The sequence below is a fragment of the Cetorhinus maximus genome, chromosome 6 (genome assembly GCF_964194155.1).
Source record: "Cetorhinus maximus chromosome 6, sCetMax3.hap1.1, whole genome shotgun sequence".
In the NCBI taxonomy this organism is placed as follows: domain Eukaryota; kingdom Metazoa; phylum Chordata; class Chondrichthyes; order Lamniformes; family Cetorhinidae; genus Cetorhinus; species Cetorhinus maximus.
Window position 1 is genome coordinate 96,007,880 of NC_135884.1, and position 27,314 is coordinate 96,035,193.

The window sequence follows — 27,314 nt, forward strand, 5'->3', positions numbered from 1 at the left end:
CAGATGTTCTGGGGTCTGGGGTAGTGAGTGCAGATGTTCCGGGGCCTGAAGCAGTGAGTGCAGATGCTCCTGGGTCTGAGGCAGTGAGTGCAGATGTTCTGGGATCTGAGGCATTGAGTGCCAATGTTCTGGGGTCTGAGGCAGTGAGTGCAGATGTTCCTGGGTCTGAGGCAGTGAGTGCAGATGTTCTGAGGTCTGAGGCATTGAGTGCAGACGTTCCAGAGTCTGAAGCAGTGAGTGCCAATGTTCTGGGGTCTGAGGCAGTGAGTGCAGATGTTCTGGGTCTGAGGCATTGAATGCAGATGTTCTGGGGTCTGAGGCATTGAGTGCAGACGTTCCAGGGTCTGAGGCAGTGAGTGCCAATGTTCTGGGGTCTGAGGCAGGGAGTGCCAATGTTCTGGGGTCTGAGGCAGTGAGTACCGATGTTCTGAGGTCTGAGGCAGTGAGTGCAGATGTTCCTGAGTCTGAGGCAGTGAGTGCAGGTGGTCTGTGGTCTGAGGCAGTGAGCGCAGGTGTTCTGAGGTCTGAGGCATTGAGTGCAGATGTTCCAGGGTCTGAGGCAGTGAGTGCCAATGTTCTGGGGTCTGGGGCAGTGAGTGCAGATGTTCCGGGGCCTGAAGCAGTGAGTGCAGTTGTTCCAGGGTCTGAGGCAGTGAGTGCAGGTGTTCCGGGGCCTGAAGCAGTGAGTGCAGATATTCCAGGGTCTGAGGCAGTGAGTGCAGGTGTTCCGCGGTCTGAGGCAGTGAGTGCAGGTGTTCCTGGGTCTGAGGCAGTTAGTGCAGGTGTTCCGGGGTCTGAGGCATTGAGTGCAGATGTTCTGGGGTCTGAGGCAGTGAATGCAGGTGTTCCGGGGTCTGAGGCAGTGAGTGCCAATGCTCTGGGGTGTGAGGCAGTGAGTGCAGATGTTATGGCATCTGAGGCAGTGAGTGCAGATGTTCCTGGGCCTGAGGCAGTGAATGCAGATGTTCCTGCACCTAAGGCAGTGAGTGCAGATGGTCTGGGGTCTGAGGCAGTGAGTGCAGATGTTCCTGGGTCTGAGGCAGTGAGTGCAGATGTTCCTGGGTCTGAGGCAGTGAGTGCAGATGTTCCTGGGTCTGGGGCAGTGAGTGCCGATGTTCCGGAGTTTGAGGTAGTGAGTGCAGATGTTCTGGGGTCTCAGACAGTGAGTGCCGATGTTCCTGGCTCTGAGGCAGTGAGCGCAGATGTGCTGGGGTCTGAGGCAGTGAGTGCAGATGTTTCGGGGTCTGAGGAAGTGAGTGCAGATGTTCCGGGGTCTGAGGCAGTGAGTGCAGATGTTCTAGAGTATGAGGCAGTGAGCGCAGATGTCCTGGGGTCTCAGGCAGTGAGTGCCGATGTTCCTGGTTCTGAGGCAGTGAGCGCAGATGTGCTGGGGTCTGAGGCAGTGAGTGCAGATGTTCTGGAGTCTGAGGCCGTGAGTGCAGATGTTCCCGGGCCTGAGACAATAGCTGTTGGCAATAAAGCTGCAACTTTACCTAGTGAGAGCATCTGTGTCCTGTCTCTGTAATAACTATCATCGCTGCACTAAATTTGCTGGAGTAGTAGCTTCTAATGCCAGCCCTGTTAATTGGAAATTTTCCCCAACAAATTACAATCCAAAATTGTTGTGCCCTGTTGTTTCTCAGTAATGTGAGTTGATAACAAAATCAAATGGGCATCTGGGAGCTTGGGAACCAATAAGATTTAAGAATTGAGAAATTACAGAGTAAGGAGTGGGAAGGAAGGTGAATTGAATTGGGCGAATCCAATGGCAAATCGGATATAGAAAAAAAATAGAGAGAAAATCAGTGAATTCAAAGAGAAAGACGGAAAGAAAAATAAAGAATTTGACCTTTAAAATCTTCAACAACAATCAGCTACCTGATCAAATGATGCTCTACACTTATTATTATGTTCTGAACGTTTTGGGCCATTGCGGTTAATTGGCTGTCATTAACAATTATCACACCTTTAACAGTGATTTTATGGTATTAATTGCTCAGCTTAACCTTTTGTGCTGAGTTTAATGGACAATTAGTGTGCAAAGACATCAGCTTCTTCAAACCCACTGGAATGTTAAGGGTGAGATGCCTGTTTTCACGAGGCTAACAGTAGAATAAAGCAAACAACTTTTGTTCAATTCGCCATTCACAGGATATCCCTTCCACACCACAAGCTGCTGACCAACTTGCACATCAATAATACCATGTCTTATTCTGCAAGTTCCAGCCCAGCTTATTTACGGTACTCTTCATTCAGCTGATAGTAATAGCTTTGAGAAGCTATAGCTCAATAACCATGTGCCTGAAAGAGAAAAAGGGTTCTAAGAGAAATTTCAAATGTCACATCAGTTTAATTATTTTGCTGTATTTTTTATGTATTTGTTACTGTTTGAAGCCTTAGTGGTAATACCGGGCAGAACCATGTAGTCACGTCAAATGTCCTGATGGCTGGGCTGGAAGTGAGCTCAGAGGCAGGATGCTGGCCATGTGCAATCACATGGTGGCTAGCCAATTAGAAATTCATAAGCGAGTTACATCGTCAATTGGGCAACTGGGTCAGGTAGGAGGTCGACTACCCCTCCATTACATCATGGGGTCAGAGGTCCAGGTGCCATATTTAAAAGGCACCAGACAGTCATCCAGTCCCTGTAATCAGGCAGCATCAGTCTGGCTGAGAGTGGATGTTTTGAAAGTCCAACTGCTGCTGCAAACTGCTGATCTGACATCCCCCTGACCCCCCAGAAAACTGCAACCACTGCTGCAACCACTTGCTGCTTTTGAGTAATATCTCTGCACAACAGAATGAGTGGCTCCACAGTTGATCGATGCCTCCCCACAGATTCTCCTCCAGCTGTCCAGGAATGGTGGGAGGTCCTATTTCCCAGTGATGGTGGTAGGAGGCCCTCCCGCCTGACCAAGGCGGCATGGACAGAGATTGCAATGGAGACTAGCAGCCGTGAGATCTGCAAGCAAAACTGAGTCCCATGCCGCAAATGGTCAATGACCTCATGTGCTTTGCAAGGTTAAGTTGTACAGTGCAGTCACTGCAAAGTTAGACTCGTGATGGCATCAAGCAATGTAAATGTAATAAGCAAGGGGACAGGTATGCCAAGCGTGAATTCGGGTTCTAGTTCCCAGCACCAGCTGGAATATATGGACTGAATGTGTGGAGCCACTTCACACTGTGAAAGTTGCACCAGTTGCAGGAGAGTGAAATTGTCTGTGATTTACCTACATCCTAAAGTCAATAAACATCTAGACTTCTCATCTCCAGGGCCAATGCTTCACAAAAGAGAGCTGAAGAGACCAATTGTCCACAAAATAAATGCGAAAGACCACCATCTATCTTCTATTGTATATAATGGCCTTTTAACGTTAAGCCATTCTGGGTGGACAATGGCTGTTAATCATGTGATTGAAACTGTCCTCTGATAATGAAATCCTTATTATCCCATGACTCAAGAAAAGGCCTGGGCAGTCTGCAGAAGGCACAAAAAAAGACAACAGCTACAGCAAAAGGCTGTGCCATCTTTTAAGAACCTGGATCAGCCTCCTAGCCTGATTCCAATTCTCCAAGTCCACCTGCAAAGAAATTGGACCTCCAGTAATGAAAGCCACAAGTGCCTAGCTTCATGGCCTGCTGAACATTCATTTCTTTGAGGGAATCCTACAACAACTCTGATGTCCAACTCCAGCTATCTTGAACTCAACTAAACTAAAATTTAAGAGTGGAATAGACTTCCTTCTTCATCAGACCAGCAAAGATAGTTTTCTTACAATGAGCTAGACATGTGAACTATGAACTATTCTTTTGTTTGCAACTTGCAAAAGTGCTCCAGTCTCTTTAACTGTATTTTTTCTCAAATGTACATGTGCATCAGTGCTGCATGATTGGTGCAGCATTTAGACTTGGAGCGAGCGTGTGAATAAATCACCTTATTTATTTTTACGCCCGTGAAAGTCTGTTGATGCTTTCTTAAGTTGACCTCATGCTAAAAAGGGGGCTAAGAAACACCCACATCTACCTTTCCAGAAAAGAAGGGAATTGAAGGGTTTAGTTTATCTCTCCTCCCGCATCTGTAACACAAGTCATGAGTTCAGTCTTGGGTCCAGCAGATGAGTGCTTGGCTTCCTTCATGGAGAGGTTGGTGACCCCCATGGCAAACCAGGTGCAGGAGAACAATCAGTGGCTGCTGGATAGGCACTTGGACCTGCATTCCATTGCTCTTGTCATGGGATCTATACACTGGTAGCTAGGTGAGAAGGGGTCAGGGCACTTTGACGTCCCTTCAGATGCCTCTTCTCCTCTGGGAGTCAGGGAGGTGCCATCACACGCTGACATGGACCAAAGAGTGTCAGCCAGCTGACTTGGGGGCTTCTTCTCAGAGTGCACTAAGGGTGAGCTGGCATTCTTCATCCCCTCTGCCAGTGACCCCAGTGCCTCCAGGAGGTAAGGCTGAGGAGGATGCCTCTGCACCTGTGTAAGAGATCCTCAGCAGGCTGAAGTCCTCTAGGCCTCGCACCACCAGAAGGCAGCCGCCAAGGTCGTCTCAGGCAAAAGGGCATAGCACTGAGCAATAAAAACAAAAAATGCTGGAAAAACTCAGCAGGTCTGGCAGCATCTGTGGAGGGAGAAACGTTTTGAGCCCATATAACTCTTCTTCAGATCTAGCTCAGCAAGCTGCCTCCAACTCAGCTGCAGATGTCAGGGTTAGACCAAGGCATAGTGGTAGTAAACATAAGCGTAAACGTTCCTAATAGCACAAAGTTGCATGGGTATCCATTCAATCGATGCTGCAATGTGTAAATATATAATTTTGATCACTTTATTTATATGGGCTGGATTTTACATGGAGACATATTCCCCACAGGCCGGAAGGAAAAGTTAGTCTTTGGCCTGCTGACTCAGAAGATGGCTGCCCACGTTGATATTATGCTGGAAGCAGCCTTAATTGAGTCAGAGTGGGACTTGCCCCAACATCTGGGAGGAAGCCCCACCCTCGAGAGCTGCCGACCAATCTGATTGGCCAGTAGCTCTGTAGTCCCAGTGGCGTCTGGATCAAACAATGGCCACTGCTGGGAGTACTCCAGGCAGTCTCCAAAGAAAAAGAGTCATGGGGGCCGGACTCAGAGGTAAGTCTAGGGATGGGCCTGGTTGAGAGACCCCAGTGAGGGGATGCGAGGGCTGGGATACCGTGTTAGAGAGGCCGGGGGGCAGGGGGTGGGGGAGGCGGAGGGTTTAAGGGGGTGTCTGATCTTGGGATTTGTATAAAGCCAGAGCAGTGGAATGCAGATCTGAGCGCATATCTGGCAGCCACTGAGTATTCTACTGGACTTAGTTCTCCATGGGAGCCACCATGATTGATTCTAATGGGCACAGGGGAGCCCCCTAAAGGAGGTTTTCCTCTTCCTGCCTGACAGGGACCCATGCAGTAAAAGCTGCTGGCTGCCCACCTTGCCTCCACCTTTCCCTGTTCCACATAAAATAGCAGCAGAGGCAGCCCCGAGTGGCCATTAATTAGCCATTTGAGGGCCTCAACTGGCCCAAGGGTGGGTAGGTTACCTGACAGGTCAGGTGTGAATGGAAAGGTGGTGGGAAGATCACCCATTCTATTTTATGAGCCCCCTACCATCAAATATGCCGGGGGGTGGGGGGGGAAGCATAAAATCCAGCCCTACGTATTGAATGGTCATGTTGTTGGGATGTTTCCAGGCAGACAGTATCATGTAAGGGCTTGCCACTACATTGACAATCAATGATGGCTGAGGTGAGGGTTATGGACACTCCATTTTCCTGGTGCATCGGATGTTGTGGAATGTCTGCGTTTATTGAGATGGGGGTTTTTCTGTTCGTCAAACCTTGATTAACTCTGGGGATTGGAAACGCGGTGGTAAGCCAACATATAGAGTGCACCCCCTTGACTGATTCCACTTCCACTTCTTGTTGCTGACACCAGGTGCTGATATCTTCAGCTAAGAGCTGAAATCTGTTTGGAAGTTTATTGAAATTGCTGACTGGTAGTTTTCATTAACAGCTGTTGCATGTGTTGATTGGTGAGTTCCCAACCTGTTCAGGTGTGATTTGTTGCTATTTCACGAATTTGAAATTTGAATTAATAATGTTCATGTGTGGCACAGACTTCATATTTAGACAGCATGGACCAAACGCAACCTGGATGTACCATATGTATTCCTCCTAGTGGATTAAAGGCTACACCCTTGCAACAGGGTGTGCAGAGAAGTGAGGGGGCCAGATGTCCATTGTCTCCAGTCAAAGCATTTGGAATTAAATTTGCCAGAAATGATGAAGCAAGTATTTTGCAATTGGTTCCCAGAAAATAAATAATTAATGCTTTCTTTATTCACTGTATGCAATACAGGGAAATCAATTCCTTGCTATTAAGTTGTTTTAAGGAATATATGGTTGTTTTTGGGTTTTGAAATATTATTTAATTTGCTTTTTCTCAGGAAAATTACCTCAGGAAAAAAACTTAAGAATTCATGTTTTATACGGTATTTTTTTTTCCCTCAGTAATTCCCCAGTAATTGGTGCCAAAATGTAAGTCAAGTGGGTGATCTAGCTCTTGACTGCAGTGGTGATTGGATCTTGTTGGAACTTTTAACATCTGCATAATCACTATTTACAATGTTAGCAGTTAGCATTCGCTCATATTCTACTTTTCTGAGATTTAGATGGAACCCAGCAAGGGAGCAGAGCTCTTTGTTTACATACTAAACCCAGACTGTTCCTTTATCCCTAGGAAGAGTTTGGAAAGGCAACCCACAATGTAACTTGGGTCCCCTTGGTGCACATTGTATTCCATGGAGGTCACTTTACAAGCCCATGCCCCCTGGCAGGTTTTCCCAGTGAGAAATTTGGGCATGTTCTGCACACTATACCCTGACCAATAAAATTAAAAATAAGCTCTCCTCACATGAGCTGATCAGAAACCTGTAAGTGTAGGATAACACCAGTCAAAAAGTCAACATCCCATCATGGAGACACTTTCAAATCGACTGAGAAAACAAGGGACTTTATTACTTTGTACTTTATTTTTCATGAAATACTGTCCATGAGAAAATCTATTGCCTTTCCCAATATACACAATAATAGTATTGGAAAAAGAATAAATAAACAACCAATGCATTACATGGACTACATTATGCTACACTCAAAGTTATAGAAAGGACATCAATCTTCTTATTTCTTTCAGTTTTTCAACATTGAATCCCTTCCCCTCGTGCGCAATCAATTTTGTAAAGTTTCTACACACTTTCTGTGGCATGCAGAGGATGTGTTAGAACTCACAAAGCACTGAATAGGAATACTTTCACATTTCCTCAAAGTCATGATATGGTTGTTGTTTGTGAAGATTTTAAAGCCAAAAGGTAGAATTGTGGCCAATGACAACAATCATTACTGACAGAAACAAAGAAGTGCTGGAAAAACTCAGCAAGCCTGGCAGCATCTGTGGAGAGAGAAGCCAGAGTTACCATTTCGAGTCCATATGACTCATCTTCAGAGCTAAGAGAGGTAGAGATGTGATGGATTTTATGCTGTTGAAAAGAGGGCATGAAGCAGGTGGAACACAACAGAAGGTCAGGGTTAGGTTGGAGGTCTTTTTTTTATTAATTCATGGAATGTGGGCTTCGCTAGCTGGGCCAGCAGCTATTGCTCATCCCTAATTGCACTTGAGAAAGAGAGATTAAATGACAATGATGTCATGGTGCATCTGCTTTTATCATTACTGACAGGATGTTTATCAGTTTTACTGCAGAAGCAACGATAACATACCACAGAGTGATAAATGCTACCAGTGGTCAGAGGACCAATAGATAAAGAACCCAAGCGCCCAGTCAGATTGCCACATGGTAAAGAATACAACCGTGTGGACTGCAGTTATCAGTCAGTTCCAACAATGGAAACATCAATCAGAGGGTCGTTGAGTAAGGGCATAACAATCAGTCAAGGCCACATGGTAAGGACTCCCAACTGTTAAACAATGCCAACTGTGGATGAGAGGGCCAGGCAAACTACCATTGATTAGCCCATTCAATATTTGGAATGCTGTATTTGCATGAGGAACACTTGCAAGGAATTTATTTTTTTGAAAACTGCTTTCGTGTTTCATCAGAGGAACACTCAAAATAGAAAGGCAACTGGAAAAGGGTTTCAGTAAATGAGATTGGTATTTATGCCAGACATCCAGAAATAATAAGGATTTTGGACTGACCCTTTAAATAAACAGGATCATATTTGTAAAAGAGAAACCAATTAAGCTGCCACCCTTTCTGTCGAGGATCTTGCTGTGTGTTGCTCCCGGCTGTGTTGATTTACAGTTGTTTAATCAAAATACAAAGCAGGAAATAAAGGTAGAATCCATGGTTCCTGGCTGTGGGGAGTGTAGTTTATCAGTGACTGGTTTAGATATATATTTGTGCATATAGTGAGAAACTATAAAATAACAAAGGAGCTATCCTATTTTATGCAAAGCAATGTCAGCTCCATAAAAATAAATAGTGGAGAGGCAGAGATAGTTTCTGAGGTAAAATTGTTCTAAGTTCATAGGCCTGATGTGTGTTGAATTGGTCTTGCTGCACGTTTACATCACATGGTAACAGGGTGGTTATAGTAAATTCAGCTGCCTGTTGTTCATATGCAGCGAGCTCTCATTTGAATCAGACCGTGTGATTCCATCAGGCCATGTTTCTTTTTCCTCAGTTTCTCGGCTGTGACCTTTATCTGCTTCAGCCAGCTAAAATAGGGAGAAAATAACAAGCCACTTAAATTCTGATGGCCGTTTAGAAATTAGCCTCATTTTTTCAGCCTTTGTTCTACCATTGTTGGCCGTGCCTTCAGGCCCCAAGCTCTCAAATTCCCTCCCTAAATGTATTTGCCTCTAAATCTCTCTCCTCCTTTAAGACGCTCCTTAAAAACTACTTCTTTAGCCAAGCCTGTCCTCATTTCCACATTTTTGGGCTTGGTGTCAACTTTTGACTGGCTACACTCCTGTGAAGGGCTTTGGATGTTTTACCGTGTTAAAATTGCTATACAAGAATAAGGGGTCCGCCATTTAAGACTGAGATTAGGAGAAATTTCTTCACTCAAAGAGCTATGAATCTTTGAAATTCTCTACCACGGGGAACTCTGGGTGCTCAATTTTCAAGTATATTCATAAGATTATAAGAAATAGGAGTAGGCCATTCAGCCCATCGAGCCTGCTCCGCCATTCAATAAGATCACGGCTGTTTTTTTTTAAAAAAGAGGGCATTATGCACAGGTTGAGAAATGTTTAGATACTAAGGAAATTAGGGGATTATGGGGATAGTGCAGGAAGGTGAATTTTAGGTAGAAGATTTTCCATGATCTTGTTGAATGGCAGAGCAGGTTTGAAGGCCAAGTCCACATTCCATTTCCTATATTCTTACATCAATGGAAGCTGCTGTTGAATTATGAGAAACCTGTTTGTAAATTGTTCATGGAGAGCAGGAAGGTTTGAGCTTGAGATCACTCCACAACAGCAAGTAAGAATTGCACTTGTCTCAGGGAGACATGTATATACAATTGTTGAGCATAGATTACTATCTGATCTAAAACATCAGTGATCAGACTCTAGTAACCAGTAGCAGGACCATCTGACTCTGCTAACACAGGGCGATGAGATTGCAGATTTATTGACTACTGTGTTTCTGATTTGCCCTGGATTTCTCATGATTAATGTATTTCCATAGAATTACTTAGCACGTACAACACAGAAACAGGTCATTCGACCCATGATCCATGCCGGTGTTTATGTTCCACATGAGCATCCGCTGACCCTACTTCACCTAACCTTATCAACATACGCTTCTAAATGTAGGCCCAAGATCCTCCCTGGAGCACCTGAGGACATTTTTCTCCACTGAAGTTCCTCTAGCAATGCATGAAAGGGATGCTTTGGTTCTATTATGCTTTACAGTTAAGTAATACTTTACCTTATGCTTGAGGGCTTGAAGGGACTGATATTCGACTCTGTCAATCCTCAGCTTCACCCACTGGGGAATGTCAGGAATAACAAAAGCTAAAATGACCTTTATAGCCAGCAAGGCATGCTGAAACATAGAAATAATGGAACAGTGTCAGCCTGCAAACTGAAGAACTCACTAGTCAGTGTAATATAATGATATAATTCTTGGGCTTATTTACTGTATAAGACACAAGGCACCAATCGCTCATAAGGGTTTTGGTAAACACATTGTGGGTTCATTTATTGAGAGTAGGAACATGAGAACAGTTATACATAGGTATAAACCTTGAAGACATCAGAGCTCTGTGTGTGTGCTCTGCTCAAATGCTCAAAGTGAAACTGGATTACATGACACATTTCCCTTTTAGTGATATCATGATGATATCCCTTAAAAGCATATTACAACAGTTAGGTTGACTGGAGCAAGAACAAGAAGTAGTCTAAATGTTCAGAAATTCAGGATGAAAGCTAAGTACACAAGGAGGTCAGTTGGCATCTAAAAAGAGGAGTGCCTCTATCAGAAATGTTAGCCTATCTGCTCTCTTTTTAGACGCCGATGGTCATGCATGTATTTCAAGCTAATTCTGTTTTCACTTCTCCATTAATGAAACAGTTTATTGAGTGAGGAACAGACAACCTTATGCTCATTAAAGGAGCTGAACGGCAAAATTAGGTACAGCGAAGGGACATTGCTGTCTAAATCATGTGAGTCTGATAGTCAGACTGCACTCCTTTTGTAATCACAAGATAACTGAGTATATTTGCCAACCTCCTGGTCCATCCTGGGGGTATGTGTTTGTCTTCAGATACTGGAGAGTCAGTGCCCTTTTCAGTTATATGGATTTTTATTGTTTAGATAATGACAGATTCATATTCAGGATATAGCCTTGTATAATTACAGATACAGCAATTTTGTTTCAGTGCTGAGTATGTGTGTGTGGAGATGGGGGGAAAGAGCATGGACAAAATAGAATAACCAAGAATCCTGGGGAGTGGTGATAGAGAAAAGGGATGGGAATACTGTCATTTCTCTTCAATCTATCCCAGATGATGGGGAAAAGTTTTCTCTTTGTCCAGCTGTAAGGGTCCTGGGCAGTTTCCACCCTGTTCATTATAAGAACAAGTACATAGCCAAAACTGCTTAAAATTTAGCATTTAGAATCGTTTAGAATTACTATCAACATCCTGGGGGTTACCATTGACCAGAAACTGAACTGGACTAGCCATATAAATACTGTGGCTACAAGAGCAGGTCAGAGGCTGGGAATCCTGCGGAGGGTAACTCACTGCCTGACTCCCCAAAGCCTGTCCACCATCTACAAGGCACAAGTCAGGAGTGTGATGGAATACTCCCCACTTTCCTGGATGAGTGCAGTTCTAATAATACTCAACAAGCTTGACATCATCCAAAACAAAGCAGCCCACTTGATTGTCACCCCATTCACCACCTTACACATTCACTCCCTTCACCACCAACACACAATGGCAACAGTGTGTACCATCTACAAGATGCACTGCAGCAACTCACCAAGGTTCCTTTGACAGCACCTTCCAAATGTGTGAGCTCTACCATCTAGAAGGAGGAGGGCAACAGATGCTTGGCCACACACCATCCTGACTTAGAACTATATTACCATTCCTTCACTGTCACTGAGTCAAAATCCTGGAACTCGCTCCCTAACAGCACTGTGGGTATACCTACACCACAGGGACTCCAGCGGTTCAAAAAGGCAGCTCATCACCACCTTCTCATGGGCAAGTAGGGACGGGCAATATATGCTGGCCTCGCCAGTGACGTCCACATCCCCTGAGCAGATAATTATTTTTAAAATGTGCTGACACAGTAAATTGGCAGCCTAACTCTGAGTGGCTTTATGTGCATCCGACATGACAAATGGAGGTGATGGCGTAGTGGTATTGGCACTAGACTGGTAATCCAGAAACCAGGAGTAATGCTCTGGGGTCCTGGGTTCGAATCCCACCACGGCAATAAAAATCTGGAATTAACAGTCTAATGATGACCGGGAAACCATTGCTGATTGTCATAAAAACCCATCTGGTTCACTAATGTCCATTAGGGAAGGAAATCTGCTGTCCTTACCTGGTCTGGACCACATGTGATTCCAGACCCACAGCAATGTGGTTGACTCTTAAATGCCCTCTGAACAAGGGCAATTGGGGATAGGCAATAAACACTGGCCAAACCAGCAGTGCCCACATCCCATGAACAAATAGAAAAAAAAAGGCTGCCATAAAGGCACCTTGTTGGGGCAGGGTATGGGAAGTTTCACTCTGTGCCAAGCTGTGCTCTGATTGCACAGAGCATGCCTGATCTTAGCAATGAGTGTCCAATACGGAAGAGCACTCCATTTGCCAGCACTGATCCCTCACCTTGATGTGGGCAATAGAAAAAGGAGGATGAATGGAGAGAAAAATGGTAAAACAATATAGATTAGCAACATAGAACTGATGTTGGGTATTGGCATTATCACATAACACCATGACAGACAAATAGTTCCCAAACATTGAACTCAATCTTAGACCCAGTTGTACTGCAAGGAGAGGCCATCCTCACAACCTCTCATGTTATGTCCAGGTTTCTTAGCATTTCAGTTCAGTGTACTTCCTCTGTCAGCATTAGCAGTCTGATCAGTCAGAGTGGAAGGAGAGGAGAAGACTATTATGTTCCTTAGGCATGTGTAGGTGCTTGGTATCACTTGATCTCTCTGCTGATATAGATTGAAGGGTGCACCCCCAATAACTGGTACCACACTGAGGAAAAGAAGGTACTCTTTGGGAGTTCATACTTAGTTTGCAGGATTAGAGGAATGGATCCTTAGCTTCAACTTCGCTAATATCTAACAATATGGTTGTTTACAGTTCAATGCCCCAATAAAATCCCCAAGTGTGACCCTAGAAGTGTGTGAACATGTGTTCTTTTCACATTTTATTAATGGTGAGTGCATCAAAGGTGAATGTTCCACTCCCACAGTCTCGTTCTTCAAGGAATTTGAAAATCTGGCTTGCTTTCTATTGCCAAGATTGCTTTGCACGTGTAAGAAAGTTGTGGCTTCGACTTTCAAATTCATCACCTGTAAGGCAATCGGAACGAGTTGACCACTTACCCGTTGTAGAAGCTGCCTGGTTTTCATTCTGTTTGTTTCAGTGAAATAAGAATTGAATGGGTTCTATAAAGGGGCTGAGGATCTGCTCTGGTGAAGACAAAAATCTCCCCAGTGTTGTCTGTACTGTGACGGACACATGCTTGATGAAAGGCATATATAAAGAATAGATGAATACAGTTCCCATCGCTTACACTAGCTGAGCTTATCCTGGACAACTTCCTAGATTCGGAAAATGGTGCTGACCATTTGTCATTTCCGTAGGCATCAATTAATGTAGCATTGTTTATAATGTATTAAGTGGGCCGAATATTTCAGGCAGTTCAAGCAGCTCTTCGCACCCTGTTGAAGTGACTTGACTTAGTCAGTCCGCCATCTTTAGTCACCCACTTCCCTCCACATCCCATGCCATTGCCACTGCTGGCAGGTCCTTGTTGCTACCTTGCTCAGCTCCTCGTCATTGTGGATGGTGAGCTGTGTAACTTCTCTTTGTCCCTGCCTCATGTTGCCTGCCAGATTCAGGAATTCAGCCCTGAGGTATCTGAAGATGGACGGAAGGGCCATTTTTCATAACAATTTGGAGCATGGTCCTTTCACACAGTGTAGGTATTACTCTTTATATAATTTCTTTACCTTTTATTCACTCACATCTTTAAAGTGTGTTTTAAAAAATGTTTTGGTTATGTCAGCCACTCTGTATAGTGGGCAAATCGTGTTGGCATCAATGCACCCATTATAAACAATAGGAACTGTATGCGCCCTTTGAGTGCCAATTATAAAACCAACAAATAAACCAGAATGAAGTTTTGGAAAATACATTCAATACATAACTCTATTACACACGAAACCATTGTATTCTTCTCCTTGCCATGGCTGATGTTGTGCTGTGCATGTGTACACTGTCATTTGTCATTGTGTCTTGCAAACTAGAGAGGAGTGAACACTAAGAACATTCACTTACCTCCACTCCTACTGTCCAGATCAACACATTCTTAGGTGCTATATTATTTTCTGTGCAGTACTCTTCTACTTGAGGGGAAATGCTAATTAGAAAACAGTTGGTGATGACTGACAAGAATCCTATCAGCTCAAACGCAGTCTGTGGAAGAAGAGCATATAGTGAGAGACCCGTGCACTGTTAAAAGAGCTTTGACGCAAGTTTTTGTTACGCCAGCCACAAATGATGGAGTAAGTACCTGTTCACTGGTCTTTAAAAGCAAAATAGGAACTCTTTGGAAATGAACACAGAGATGTTAGCTTGCTGTAAGTGCCTTTTATCTTCTTGTAATCAATTACTTTGATAATTAACGGAACTGCTTTAACCGAACTTACATACTGTAAGTATGACAGAGAGTACAACCCAAATTGAATTCCTCATATGCAGCTACTTCCAGGGTATTGGAGAATAGATTCTGGTTGGAGAGAAACGATTGGTTTGGAAGAGAGATTGGAACTCCACTACAGCCAATTGAAAGTGTTCCACTCCATGGTCCTAATTTAGTCATAGATTTGTGAACAACTGCTACTGATGTCAATTTTCTAAGAGCAAAAAAGAACAATGAAGAAAAGGTCAAAAGTTGACCTGATTACAGACCTTGATTGAATCTAATCGATCCTCTGAAAGGAAGCTAATTAACGCCACAGATTGGCTTTAATGTGGTAAAGCTTTGTGAAATGTTTCCCTGACAACCAAGGGTAACTAAGCCATATGTAAGTACATTAAACCAACTACGCTGCCTGGTCCAATGCACAGGTGTTTTAGCTGCAGTCCCAATAGATCATAGGTGAGAAATTAGGCTCGGTAACATCCACCTTTTGGACATCATGAGTGCCCTTAGAACTTCAAAGTAGCATTGGCAACGTGCACGCACACTTGTGGGGCAAACCATAGCAGACGCTATATTGGTGATGTTGTTAGCACATGCTTACAATGAACGTCCACTGCAAGTTTGCAGAGCAGGCAGATTATAAATTCAATCAGTGTGCAATGCTGATTTGATGCCAGTGGTGCCATTTTGGAGCACCACACCAGCCAATACACCGTTTTAATCCAGCACAGCTGAACATGCATTCAGCAGAAAGAAGGATGATCAACTATTTACAAGTTAATTTCTCCTAGCTGATGTTACAATTCCACAAGTGTTCGGTGCTTTCTGTAGATGCTTCAAGTTGCAAAAGTCTGGCAGATGCGGAAGGACTTTTTCTTGACTTCAAAGCTGCTGTGCAAAGCAGTTGCTTCCAGACTTGGAAGCACTACTAGGCATTTCACTTGGAATACCACTGGATGAGCAGGAGGAGGAGGGGGAAGGGTTCTCAGCAGGGGTGCATATCCACTGAGGGTGTTCAGTGAGCAGTTCTCCTACCAGAGCCTCAGCAAGGAGCAGTGTGTGAGACATCTGCTCGTCAGTAAGGACATCCTGACTGAAATTTACCACCTGCTGTAGCCACAACTGCAACCTGCAGATCAGGGCAAGGATAACATTGCAAGTGGCTGTGAAGGTGACCATGGTGGTCAATTTTAATGTGTCTGGCTCCTTCCAGGCTGGAGCTGGAGATATTTGCAACATCTTACAGTTGACATCCACTGCTTTGTGAGGCTCACTATTCAATGAGAGCAAATACATTTCAACCTCTTGTCAGTGTCATGATGATGTGACACATGTATGAGTGACATTAATCTTTAATTTCATTGGCTGATTAAACATATGTTGAACTGTTTAAAAAGGACTTTTAAAAAGCAAGCAAAGACACCGCCTTAAGATGATTGCCACAAGTCACTTCATGCCAAGAACTACTTCAGAAAGATTTACTGAAGCTGTACTGATCGCACATTTGCATTTCTATAAGACTGCCTCTCAAGCGGAGACAGAATGTCTACCAGGACAATAGCTATATGGAAAGATGTTTTTCCTATCTCATCAAGATGGATAGTGAATCATTCAGAAGCTAATGGCTGGGACATTATAGGCCATATCACAATAGCCACAGTTGGTTCAGACATCAGCTAAGCAATTACTTTCTGAAATCATTATCGGGGGAGAGTCATGGGACTGGAGTAACCATTTTTGAAATCTCTTTTAATACAGCATGCAAGCTGCTAAAACAGTAGTCTGGAAGAACATGCCTATGGAGCAGTAATACTCCCCCTCTCCTCTTCTCTACCAAGTTAAGACCCTATCTCTGTTACAGTTTAAAAATTCAGCATAGAGATAGTGAATTTCCATCGAAAGGAACTCAGGTGCAAAAATCAACTGCTGGAAAAGACAGATTACAATGTAAACATAAATTGTCTCCAGCAATTGCAGTTTTACATAGGCTTCAACTCCTGGAATTTCAAGATCACCTTGGAGAAAAATCTGCTGCAGCCACAGATACCAGCAAAGGACTCATAAACAGTGAACTCTTATTTTCTTACCTTTTAGCATTGAACTTTACTTTGACTAAGAAAGCAACTTCCTACTGTATATCTTGTTAATCTGCATGCTTGTGTGGGTGTGGGTGTGTGTTGTGAAGGTCCGACGCGGGTTTACATTTTTAACCATTTTTATATCTTTTTAGCTGGGCAGGTTTTCAACTCAATAAAAGTGAACCCCTTTTTGTTTTAAACTAAAAGAATTCTTCCAGACTAGTTTCTTTGTAACCAGCTTGTAAGTGGTTAAGCACAGACATTGAGTAAATACCTTCATCCTCGCTAAATTCCCAGAAAAAAAACCTTGTTACGGTCAGGCCTGGAGTGGTAAAGTAGGGGAGTCATTTCTTTACCCCTCTCATGTGATCATAACACCAGAGACGAGCAGGCAAAGCAAACACACAGCTTCACTAGGACAGCAGGTTTCCCTAGGCTGAAACTGAGTGAACACTCTAATCTCAGAAATGCTGTATTTCAGGGGAGACATTAAACCATCTTCCGTCTCAGATGGACATAAAATATCTCAAGGCACTATTCAAAGAAAAACAGGGTTGTTCTCCTTGGTGTCCTAGACTAATATTTATCCTTCAATTAACATCACCAAAATAACAGATTATCAGGTATCTCATTGCTATTCGTAGGTTATTCTTCATGTTTTTTGCACAAAGTGGCAAAGGTCTTTTTACTCACCTCACAAAGATACCTTCTATGAGAAAAGAAATGACTGCTCAATTAAAACCATACCCATCGTGCTTCTAGGGACAGTCTGATAAATGCACTTTCTCACCTGCCACACTCCTATATTTGCTGCTGGAGAGTTGAAAGGTTTCCTAAAGAGATGACAAAGCTTCAGGCCATCCATTCGGATTTCCACGATGTTGTTCACAACAATCAGTATTGCTGTCAGAGGGTAAATGCAGGAAAAAAGGCTGATGTAACCGAACTGAACAAACAGCTCCATGTACTCATCAAACATTCCCTAGGCAGACATAAAAAAAGACAATGATTGCGGGAGGATTTTCAGCAGGCCTCTAGTACAAGTATTACAGTAACAGTTCGCTGACTAGAAGATTCAAAGGCATGATACCCACTCCACATCAGTGTGGTGAACTGTGCCAGATCTCATTCAGGCTGTAGCCTTGAAATTGGGCTGTCTCAAGGAAGGGGAGGTAAATGTGCCCAGCATCCATTTGATTTAGAGTTCCCTGTTTGTCAATCAAACAGTTATGGGGAATTCTACGTGTTCGACCTGGCCCTTTTGAAGAAGGAATTGTTTTTTCCTCCTAGCCCCGTCTCAAATTATTTTCTACAATATTGTAGAGTCAATTAAAAGATGCCCTATGGTGGTGCTGAGTTACACTACAGTAAAATCATTAACACAATGATTTGCACAGTACAGTCCAGGCTGCCCAGTTATCCCTTTTAAGGCTTTTGGAATCATTCTACTAAGGAACATGCTCCCACCGAGATGTTTCCCAGCCACAGGCTTCCAGACTATATGGTGTTTGGACAAGTGGCACAAAGAATGGCGCCTATCAAATCAAGGGGCCAATCAGAGAGGCCGAAAAAACAGGAGTCACCACTAGGGAACCATTTCAAAAATATAAGAGATACGCTGCACGTTGGAAAAAAAGCAATGCTTTTCTGGTCCCAATGAGCTGAAATGGCTCCTTTCCACAAGGTACTTCATTTCCCCAACCTGACTGAGAACTGATAAAATTCAGAGTAGAGCTGACTGAGTTTGACTGGTGGGCAATGCTGCGGTTCGAACTATTTCACACCAGCCAGTTCATAAATCTGAGCGCTTTCCCAGGACTGCTAGGGGAGAAGGCCTCCTTGCTCCCAGATCCCATTGTGGCCCCCAATATCTCTGGTAATGCTACAACCTCCAATTCATGGTCAGAAATGCCATGTGAGAGTTATGCTAGTACCTCATTCAAAATATGTACAGAGGAAAATGAGGATAGAAATAAAAGTGAAAATCAAATCACGAGCATGGCAGGGCTCAGTGCTGTCAGGGTCCATGAAGCAATGTTGCCCTCATGTGGAGAAAATTAGCAGATGAAGTAAAATTGCATCCAGAAAGAACCAAGAACCAGTAAGGGAAATAAATCTGTGAGCAGACAAGGAGTATATGCTGAATTACACCAGATGCAATAAAGGCATCTTAAAGATCAAGTATTCAATTATTTTGGTTTGAATGTCTTGAAATAGGGATCACACAGCACTAGAGAGAAAGCCAGTGATGTCCCTTTATGACCAGTCCACAGCCCACCCAGTAATATAGTTCAAATGTAAAGAAAGCATCTTTCTTTAACTTCACTACTTTTAAATATTTACCAAATATAGACTCCCTGAGACCCTGAATGGGCTGAATTTTCTGTTTGTCGGGCAGGCGGGGCTGACCCAATCGCGGGCGGGCACGGAGCTGATCGCCACCGGCGAACCGGGCCACGCCGCCATTTTGTGCAGGCGCATTTCACACTCCCATGGAGAGCGGGATTTTTTAAATTGCAGCGGGCGTGTACAGACCGCCAGTTCCAATGGGGAACCAGCAGTCTCTATAAAGAAAGGCCAGGCAGCCTCCTTTAGGCTGATCACCATGGCCAGCTCCAGGTGCAGGGGGTCTGCACAGCAGGCTCCGGAGGAGGGAAGGCCAGAGGAGGAGAGCAGGCCAGAGGACGAGGGCAGGCTTCAGGGTAGGCCAGCAGGGGGCCAAGGTGCCTCTCGCTTCTCTGATGCCTGCCTTGCTGCCCATCTCAAGGAGGTGGCAGCACGGCGAGAGGTCCTGTTTCCCGAGGATGGGAGGAGGAGGGCCCCCCATGTCACGATGCGGGCTTGGCAGGAGGTTGCGGAGGTTGTCAGCTCTCTAGACGCTGTCTGTCGCACAGGTACCCAGTGCCGCAAGCGCTTCAATAATTTGCTGCACTCTGGAAGGGTGAGTACCATGTCGGCCTTGGCCATTTAACCCAGCAGGTAGCCTTAGTCTTTGAGCACCCCCCCACCCCGCCTCAACGTCTTAGTGTCGTTACTGCATTGGGCATTTGGCGCACGCTGGGTGGGCAAACAGGTAGTGACCATGCTTACATCAGACTTAGTGGTTGAGGAGAAGATGGGTTCTCCCTGCAGCATATGTTGGTGTTTGTCGCATTTGAGTAGTCTGGGGGCAACCTACAGGAGAGGCAGCTAGGCACGTACTCAGAACTCCAACACAGGTCTTATTGATGGTGATGAGATGGTGGAAGGGGAGCCTCAAGGTGTCGTGGCCGAGAGCCATCTGCTGGCATCGGCGCCGCACCTAGTTGCGCCTCCTTACCTTGGGCGCTAAGACCCGTGTGTTATTGAAAGTGATGGACGCCGAATGTGTCCAAGGTGGCCGTTGGGGGAGGGGGTTGGGAGCAGCCGTACTATCTTCTGGTGACCGATAACCAGTAGTGTGGACAGGAGCCGCTGGAGGCCTCAGGTGGGCCACTGTGGTTGGGGTGCAGCGTGCGTGTGCAGAGTACGTGAGCGACCAGCCCCAATAAATGGTGTTCTCTGTTCTGTAGGCGAAAACTGAACACAACACCCATGAGCGTTTACACACTGGTGGTGGCCAGGCCATGCTGCACACAGTGACCCACTTCGAAGAACAGGCCATGGAGCTAGGAAGAAGCCAAGCGGCCAGGTCGGCAGGTGTCAGTGAGGCTGGGGTGCAGCGGCCAGGTATTAGAGGCCTAAAGTCCCGTCCACCCTATCTTCCCACCATCCAAAGCACTGATGGTTGCTGCAATCGTTAATGCAGCAACACTGCTCATTCACAGACTGATACAGTCAGACGTGTGGGTCATACACAAAGGTCCCTCGGCCCCTTGAGGATGCGCGTCTCTAGCACCTTCCAAAGTTGCCTTACCCCATTTGTGACCACTATCCCCATGGCCTAACATGCCATGGCATCGCTGCTGTACATCCAAATACTTATTGCATCTTAGGAGGGTTTGCACCTCCACCGCCCTTTCAGCCAGTGCGTCCCACATTACTCTGTCCAAAAGGTCCTCAGCACCTCACCTGTCAACCTCATGACACTCAACTTAAATAAATGCCACCATGTTAGTCATCCCTCCGCCAAGGGGAAATGTTGCCTTCTGTCCACCCGGCTTATGCCCCTCATAACGGTATGAAGGTCAATAATGTGACCTGTCAATTTCCTGTGCTCCACGGCAAATGTCACAAGTGTATGCAATGTTTCCTCATAATTCCAACTCTCCAGGCCAGCATGCATCCTGGTCAGGAACCTCTGCATTCTCTCCACTCCAATGCCATCCCTCCCATGAAGCGCAGGTCACACTGAACGCAGAAGTGTAGCTGTGGCCTCGACAGCGTTTTCTGCACTTGCAACATGACCTCCCTTTTCCTACATTCTATTCCTCGGCTAATAAAGGCAAATCTGGTTTTTACCTTGTTAAACGCCTTATGTTCCTGTTCTGCAACCTTAACGGGTCTGCCCAGCAAGGTCTCTGTAATTGTCCTTACTTTCCACGGTCCTACCATTTCTCCTGTATTTCCGTACCTTGTTTGTCTTGCCCAAGTGCTTAACCTCACACTTATCCACATAACATTCCATGTGGCATTCCTTAGGCCATCTGACCAGCCTGTCTTATGCACGTGTAATGTTTGGGCCTCCTCTTGACTAGTTACACCCCACCAATGTTGGTCTCCTTAGGTTCTTGAAGGTTGAGTGCATTATGAGCCTGGGGGGAAAGGGATGAATTGTGTTACTGACTGAACGCTAACTGATCCACTGTCCTTGTTGTTAATTTCAGCATCACCACCGCATGGCCGCCAGGAGGATGTCCAGAGTCCCTCTTCCACACCTGAGGGGCGTCAATTGGCACAAACATCACATCATTTCAGCGAGCCAGGCACCAGTGCAGCGACTACCACATCAGTGGGGAATGTAACATTGGCTGGTGTCCCGGGACACAGTGGAGAGGGCACTTCACAATCGCTGGAAGAGATGGCACGGACAGAGAGTGACAGCAGCCGGAGGACTGCAGGGGACCAGGCACATGCTTAGTCTGGCCATGATGATGTACCTCTGGAGATGTCAGCCATGCAGCAGCTGCAGGAAAAGCGGCCGGGTGCGCGGGAGCATCTGGCAGGGTTGCATGAGGGTGTGCTTCACTTGGTCTCTGTGGTGGAGGAATCCAGGCAGAGTGTCAGTGACGGCATGAACCTCATGTCAGAGCGTCAGGCTTCCTCCATGGAGAGATTGGCGACTCTCATGGAGAGGGGCTTCCAACAGATTGATCAGCAGCTGATTGGGTTACGCTCTGACCTGCAAGTCCTCACAGCGCTAATGGCCACAGGTGGTCATTGACAATGTGGGAGATGTTCTGGGCACCAAGTGTCCCAGCTCGGTGCCCATCCATCCGTGGTGAGCAGGGAGGTCCAAAGTGACCTCATGTCGGCGCAGCAGCTGCCTGTCGTCTCTGCAGGCTCCTCTCAGGGCGCTCCGGATGAGGGTAGCAGCTCTTCCGCCCCTCTGCCAGTGACTGTTGCATCCGTTGAGGCTGTGACAACTGGGGAGGTGTCCACTGGCCACTCCCTGCCAGGCGGGGCCAGCACAGGCTCCACGGGCCAGAGGATGTCCACCAAGGTCATCGAGGCCAACAGGACAGCAGAGTCAGCAGGCTGTCTCACAAGCCACTCTGAGCGATGGGGCGGCAGCAAGACGAGGCACCCACAAACGTAAGCATAAGGCATGTTAGGCACTCCACGAGTTTCTCACTGGTGCTTTTCTGTTGCCCCTAGATTAGGGAATTTATTTTTGTGAACGTCGGAGCAATGTTTTGTTTTGTTTTTGGTGGCACCATCTGATGGATGGGAATAAAGCCCACATTTGTGACCATGGCTGAGGGTGTCTCCTTTGGGCTGCACTTGTCTGTTTCACAGACATATCATGAGTGTTTGAGTGGACATTGATGTTTATGTACTAAGCCCTTAGTTGCAGCTGATGAAGTGGAAGATGTAGCACTTAAGTGCCACGTATGGATGTGCCAGGCAGTGCTGGTCCTGCAGATCCATTTGTGTGGAGCTAGCTGAAGGGTCGTTGGGTTAAAGTCTCCCGGATGTCCCTGCCTCCTTGGTGTAGTTGCGGGTCGGCGTGCTGACCCTCATCATCGCCCTGTGCTTCCTCATCCTCTGAGGCACTGCTGGATTCATTATGTGCAGCCGCATCCAGGGCGTCAAGGTCTTCATCGTCAACTGCGTCCCCGCTTTCCAGCGCAAGATTGTGCAGAGCACAGCATGCTACCACTATCACAGCAACACAATCAGGGGGATACTGGAGTACGCCCCCTGAGCGGTCCAGGCATCGGAAGCGCATCGTGAGAAGACTGATGGCTCTCTCCACCACAGCCCTTGTTGAGCTGTGACTCCTATTGTAGCGCTCCTCAGCTTCTGTTCTTGGATAGTGGAGAGGCGTCATGAGCCACCATCTGAGGGGATAGCCTGTGTCACCCAGCAGTCATCCATCTTGCCGGGCTGGAGCACTGAAGAGCCCTGGCACCTGGGAGTGTCTGACGATTTGGGGGTCGTGGGAGCTGCCTGGGTACCTTGCACAAACTTACAGTGATCACACACTATCTGCACGTTCATGGAGTGAAAGCCCTTCCTGTTGATGAAGGCACCGGGTTCACCTGCTGGCTCCTTGATGGCCACATGTGTGCAGTCTATTGCACCCTGGATGCGGGGGAAGCCAGCAATGGCTGTGAAGCCTCTGGCTCGCTGTGCCTGACTTGCCTGGTCGCAGCGGAAGTGGATGAAGGACAATGCATGTCTGAACAGAGCATCTGTAACCTGCTTGACACAAGTGTGGACAGCTGATTGGGAGACACCACAAAGATCATCCACCGAGCCCTGGAAGGAGCCAGGTGAATAGAAGTGGAGGGCAATTGTGACCTTCAGAGCTGCTGGCATGGGGTGTCCGACCACACAGTTAGGAGATATCTCAGAGCCAATAACCTGACAGATGTAGTTGACTGTTTCCCTTGACAGTCGGAGCCTCCTCCGGCACTGCACCTCAGTCATACTGAGGTAGCTGCTTTGCCGCTTGTATACCCTGGCAGCAGGACAGTGGCGTCTTCTGCGGCCCCTTCCACCTTGGACTGCCTCTTGGCCCTGCGTCCCTTGTGCCTGCGCCTGGCCTCTCATAGGTGGCTCCTCTGGAGGCTGATTGTCCAATCCTGGCCTCTTCCTTATTCTAGTCCTCCCTTCGTCCTCAGAGGAGGTGCCTCCAGAGAATATGTCAGAACCCAGGCTAAATGGAGGCCTCCAGAAAGCTGCAGGCCCGATAAAGATTACTGTCTACAGTGCTGAGCTGAAGCTTCAAAGTACAGAGAAAGCTGCTGGAATTTGATCTGAACTGCTACCGATCACACAGGCAAGTTTAAAACACTTGCTGCAATAAATACTTCACATAAAACATTGACAATCCCACTGAGCCCACGTATCCTGCCCGTGGATGAGTTTTGTTAAAAAGTCACTTACCCACCTGCCCATTGCGCCCGAGCGCCAAGCCAAAGATCGCACAGGTACCTCAAAATCGGTGTCGATTGCCGAGTTAAGGGCCTTAACAAGCCCTTTAATTAATGGCGGGCCTGCGTCGCGCTTCATTTCGCGCCTGCCCAGCTAAACATCGTGATGGCGCTCATCGACGTCGGGACACTCGCCTGACGTCAGCGCGCGTCATTTTAAGCGCTGATGTGCGGGGCCCACCGCCTGCACGTCAGCCAGAAAATTCTGCCCCATAAGTATGTTTTGTGTTTCATTCACAATTTTCTTACCAGTTAGGTGTCTAGAACAGTCAAGGGATAAAAAAAAATCAGATCTCCTGAATCTTCCTCCCATACACTTTCTATACCTCAACAGAATCCCAGTCAGACTGAATTCAGTAGCAGTTCAAATGTAGACACATCACAGACATTCTTCTAAAAGTATTTATCCTGAGAGGAGATAGTTCTAAATATTGAAGTAGAACAAGGCCAAGAACAATAATGATTATGATACTACTTACAGGAAATGGTGGCATCTGTCCCTGCGATTTTATTTTGTCGATGTCTGGTGCATTTTCCATTGTGGCTTTCTTCAGACCTGCCCCTTTTCCAATAAATGCCTTGTGGAGATATGGCACTAGTGTCTCTATGAGCTGATTGATGATCTGAGTCAGAACGAGCAGTGATGCAAGTTCCTAGGGTGCAAGGAACAACAATGAGACCTAAAAATTGAAAGCTTTCTTTTAAAAGTTATAGGTCTAAAGATTAATAAAGATCAGTGATCATAGTCAATGAGCAATACATTTGTAAGATATTCCTTGATCTGTTATTTTAGTGAAGGCATTAGCCAGTTTTGATAAATGGGGTTAAGCCAATGGACAGTTGGACTGTCACAGAAGCCAGTTGAGCATTCATCTTCTAAAATTAACATTAAGTGGCGGTGGTGGTGGTAGTGGTGGGGGAGTGTAGAGGCTCTTCAAAATCTAGATCAGGGAGGAGTGGGATATACTTGATATATGATACACTTATATGGCCTCACCAGGCTTCAGGGAATCCAGGATTTAGAGTTTATACAATGATTGCAAGCTGAACACTTCTGCTTTGCTGGCGATGTCTGTCAAAAGTGTGCCTGCATACACATGGCAATTTATGCCTTTTCAATATTCTCATCCTGCCTTTCCTTCCTTTCTTAAATTTGATTTATTTTATTTTTACGGTGGGTGTCTCCACAGGACGCATCAACTCAAAAACATGAGTTACAAGAAATACTAATTGTAGCTTGGTCACAGATTTCCACTTGACATTCAAAAATAATTCCAGTGATTTAATGGATTGTTATGAGGTAGTAGATGATATGTGCCAGGCAGATCAAATCCACGAGAGAAACTTGATCACGCGGTCACAACTGTTTTGCAATTTGTATTTTAGTTTGAGATGTGTGCCCTGAATTCAGAAATAATAAAACTACTAGGACTTCAGAGGGTTTTAGAAAACCAAATTAAACATTTATTAACAAAAGAAAATATTTCAAGCACATACATAGGTCTACAAATTAGTATTATAATAACTCCTAAAACCCATAATTAACCTGGCTCCCAGTTACACCTCCGTTAGGCAACAGTAAAAAAAAAGATAGATTTAAACAGACCCAGGCAAAGCAACACAATACCCTGGACAGTGGGATTCAAAGTGAGTTTTCTTAGCTTCGGTTCCTGTAGACAGCAACTTGATGCACAGAGGCTGGAGGCTTTTCACACTTGTGTTAGATCTTAGAATGCCTTCTCCTGTTACACATAGCCTTATTCCCTTTATACATGTCTCTCACTTTTTAATGCAAATTTCATTGTTCCGATATGTCTTTGGAACTTTACTTTTCTAATAATATAAATCTTTTCATAGTACTAATTTTATCAGTAACCAATGGGAAAAATAAATGCACTGTTTGGCTTAGCTTCTTCTGGCTAGGTGTAGCATCTTACCATCTCTTTGAAACTTAAACTAACCCGATTTATCTAAAAATGCAAATTTTCCTTACACCTCACATTCTAAAACTTATGTTTATGTATTTAACGTTTCAAACCTAGCTTCTTTTTGATAACTCAAAGCCGCCTGACCAGCTGTCTCCAATTCATTTAAATCTCAAAAATACACATGGGAGAGGATGTTCCCCATGTTGGGCAGGCTCGCAGGCGGGCGCAGACCCGATCGCTACCCGTGATCGGGTCCACGCCGCCATTTTACGCGTGTGGGCCAATTAAGGCCCACCCAGCGTACTTCACGGCTCTCGTGCATAGCGGGAGTGGGCGGGTGGTGGCGGGCGCGCTCAGCCTGCTGGGTCCAATGGCGACCCGGTATAAAGGAAGGCCTGGCAGCCTTGGAAAGGCTGCTCGCAATGGCTGGGCAAAGGGCTCTGAAGAGGGGCAATGTTGGTGACGCAAGTCCAGAGGGTAGGCCATTGGAGCAGGCCAGGCCGGAGGGTAGGCCATCGGAGCAGGCCAGACTGGAGGATAGACCAATGGGGCAGTGTGCCCCTCATTTCTCTGAGTGCCTAGCTGCCCTCCTGGAGGAGGTGGCAGCGCGGCGGGAGGTCCTTCTTCCAAGTGACAGGAAGCAGAGGCCCCCCCACCTGACCAAACATGTGTGAGAGGAAGTGGCCGAGAGTATTAGCTCTCACGATGTGGTGCGGCGCACATGACCTCAGTGCCACAAAAGGTTTAATGATCTCCTGCACTCGGGAAGGGTGGGTACTATGTTGCCTCAAGGCATTTAATGCAGCCGTCATCCTTTCCCCCAAACCACCCCACCCCCCAACACCCCCGCCAACTCTGAGTACAGTAACGTTATTGAATCCCTCACGGCATGGACCCCTCGCTGGGTGTGACAGCAGAGATTGCCCATGCCCAGTTCACCCTGAGAGAGTTGAACTACGGTGTGTTCTGCACCTGCAGCATGTGTGACACTGACACCCAGAGTATAGAATGGGGTGGAAAGTCAAGGATCTGCACCTAGGCAGAGCTGGAACTGTGAAGCATGTCGAAGTCAGGGTGCTAACATGCTGGGAGGGGAGCTTCCAGTTGGCGGGGCACCAATCCATCTGCTGGTCTTCGTGCTCCACGTGCTTGTGCCTCCTTGCTTAGCAAAGTGACACCTTGTGGTGCCACATGTGGAGGAGGCAGAATTTGGCCAATGTGGGGGGCTGGGGGTCAGCCCTGGCTTCTTTGGGTGAGTGCGCGGCAGCTGTG

The 27,314-nt window shown here is 46.0% G+C and overlaps 1 protein-coding gene across 3 annotated transcripts in view; it reads right to left on the bottom strand.

Annotated features, from left to right (window-relative positions):
- Nucleotides 1-7,033: 7,033 nt before the first annotated feature.
- Nucleotides 7,034-27,314, bottom strand: part of ano10b (anoctamin 10b) — a 134,532-nt gene continuing 114,251 nt past the window's right edge. For all 3 annotated transcript variants that reach the window (XM_078544119.1, XM_078544120.1, XM_078544118.1), the window contains 5 exons: nucleotides 24,594-24,767; nucleotides 17,325-17,516; nucleotides 14,090-14,227; nucleotides 9,975-10,091; nucleotides 7,034-8,755 (listed from right to left, as the gene is read on the bottom strand). In XM_078544119.1, the coding sequence (XP_078400245.1) occupies nucleotides 8,627-8,755; nucleotides 9,975-10,091; nucleotides 14,090-14,227; nucleotides 17,325-17,516; nucleotides 24,594-24,767 (750 nt within the window). In that variant the 3' untranslated portion in view covers nucleotides 7,034-8,626. The remainder of the gene's footprint in view (nucleotides 8,756-9,974; nucleotides 10,092-14,089; nucleotides 14,228-17,324; nucleotides 17,517-24,593; nucleotides 24,768-27,314) is intronic.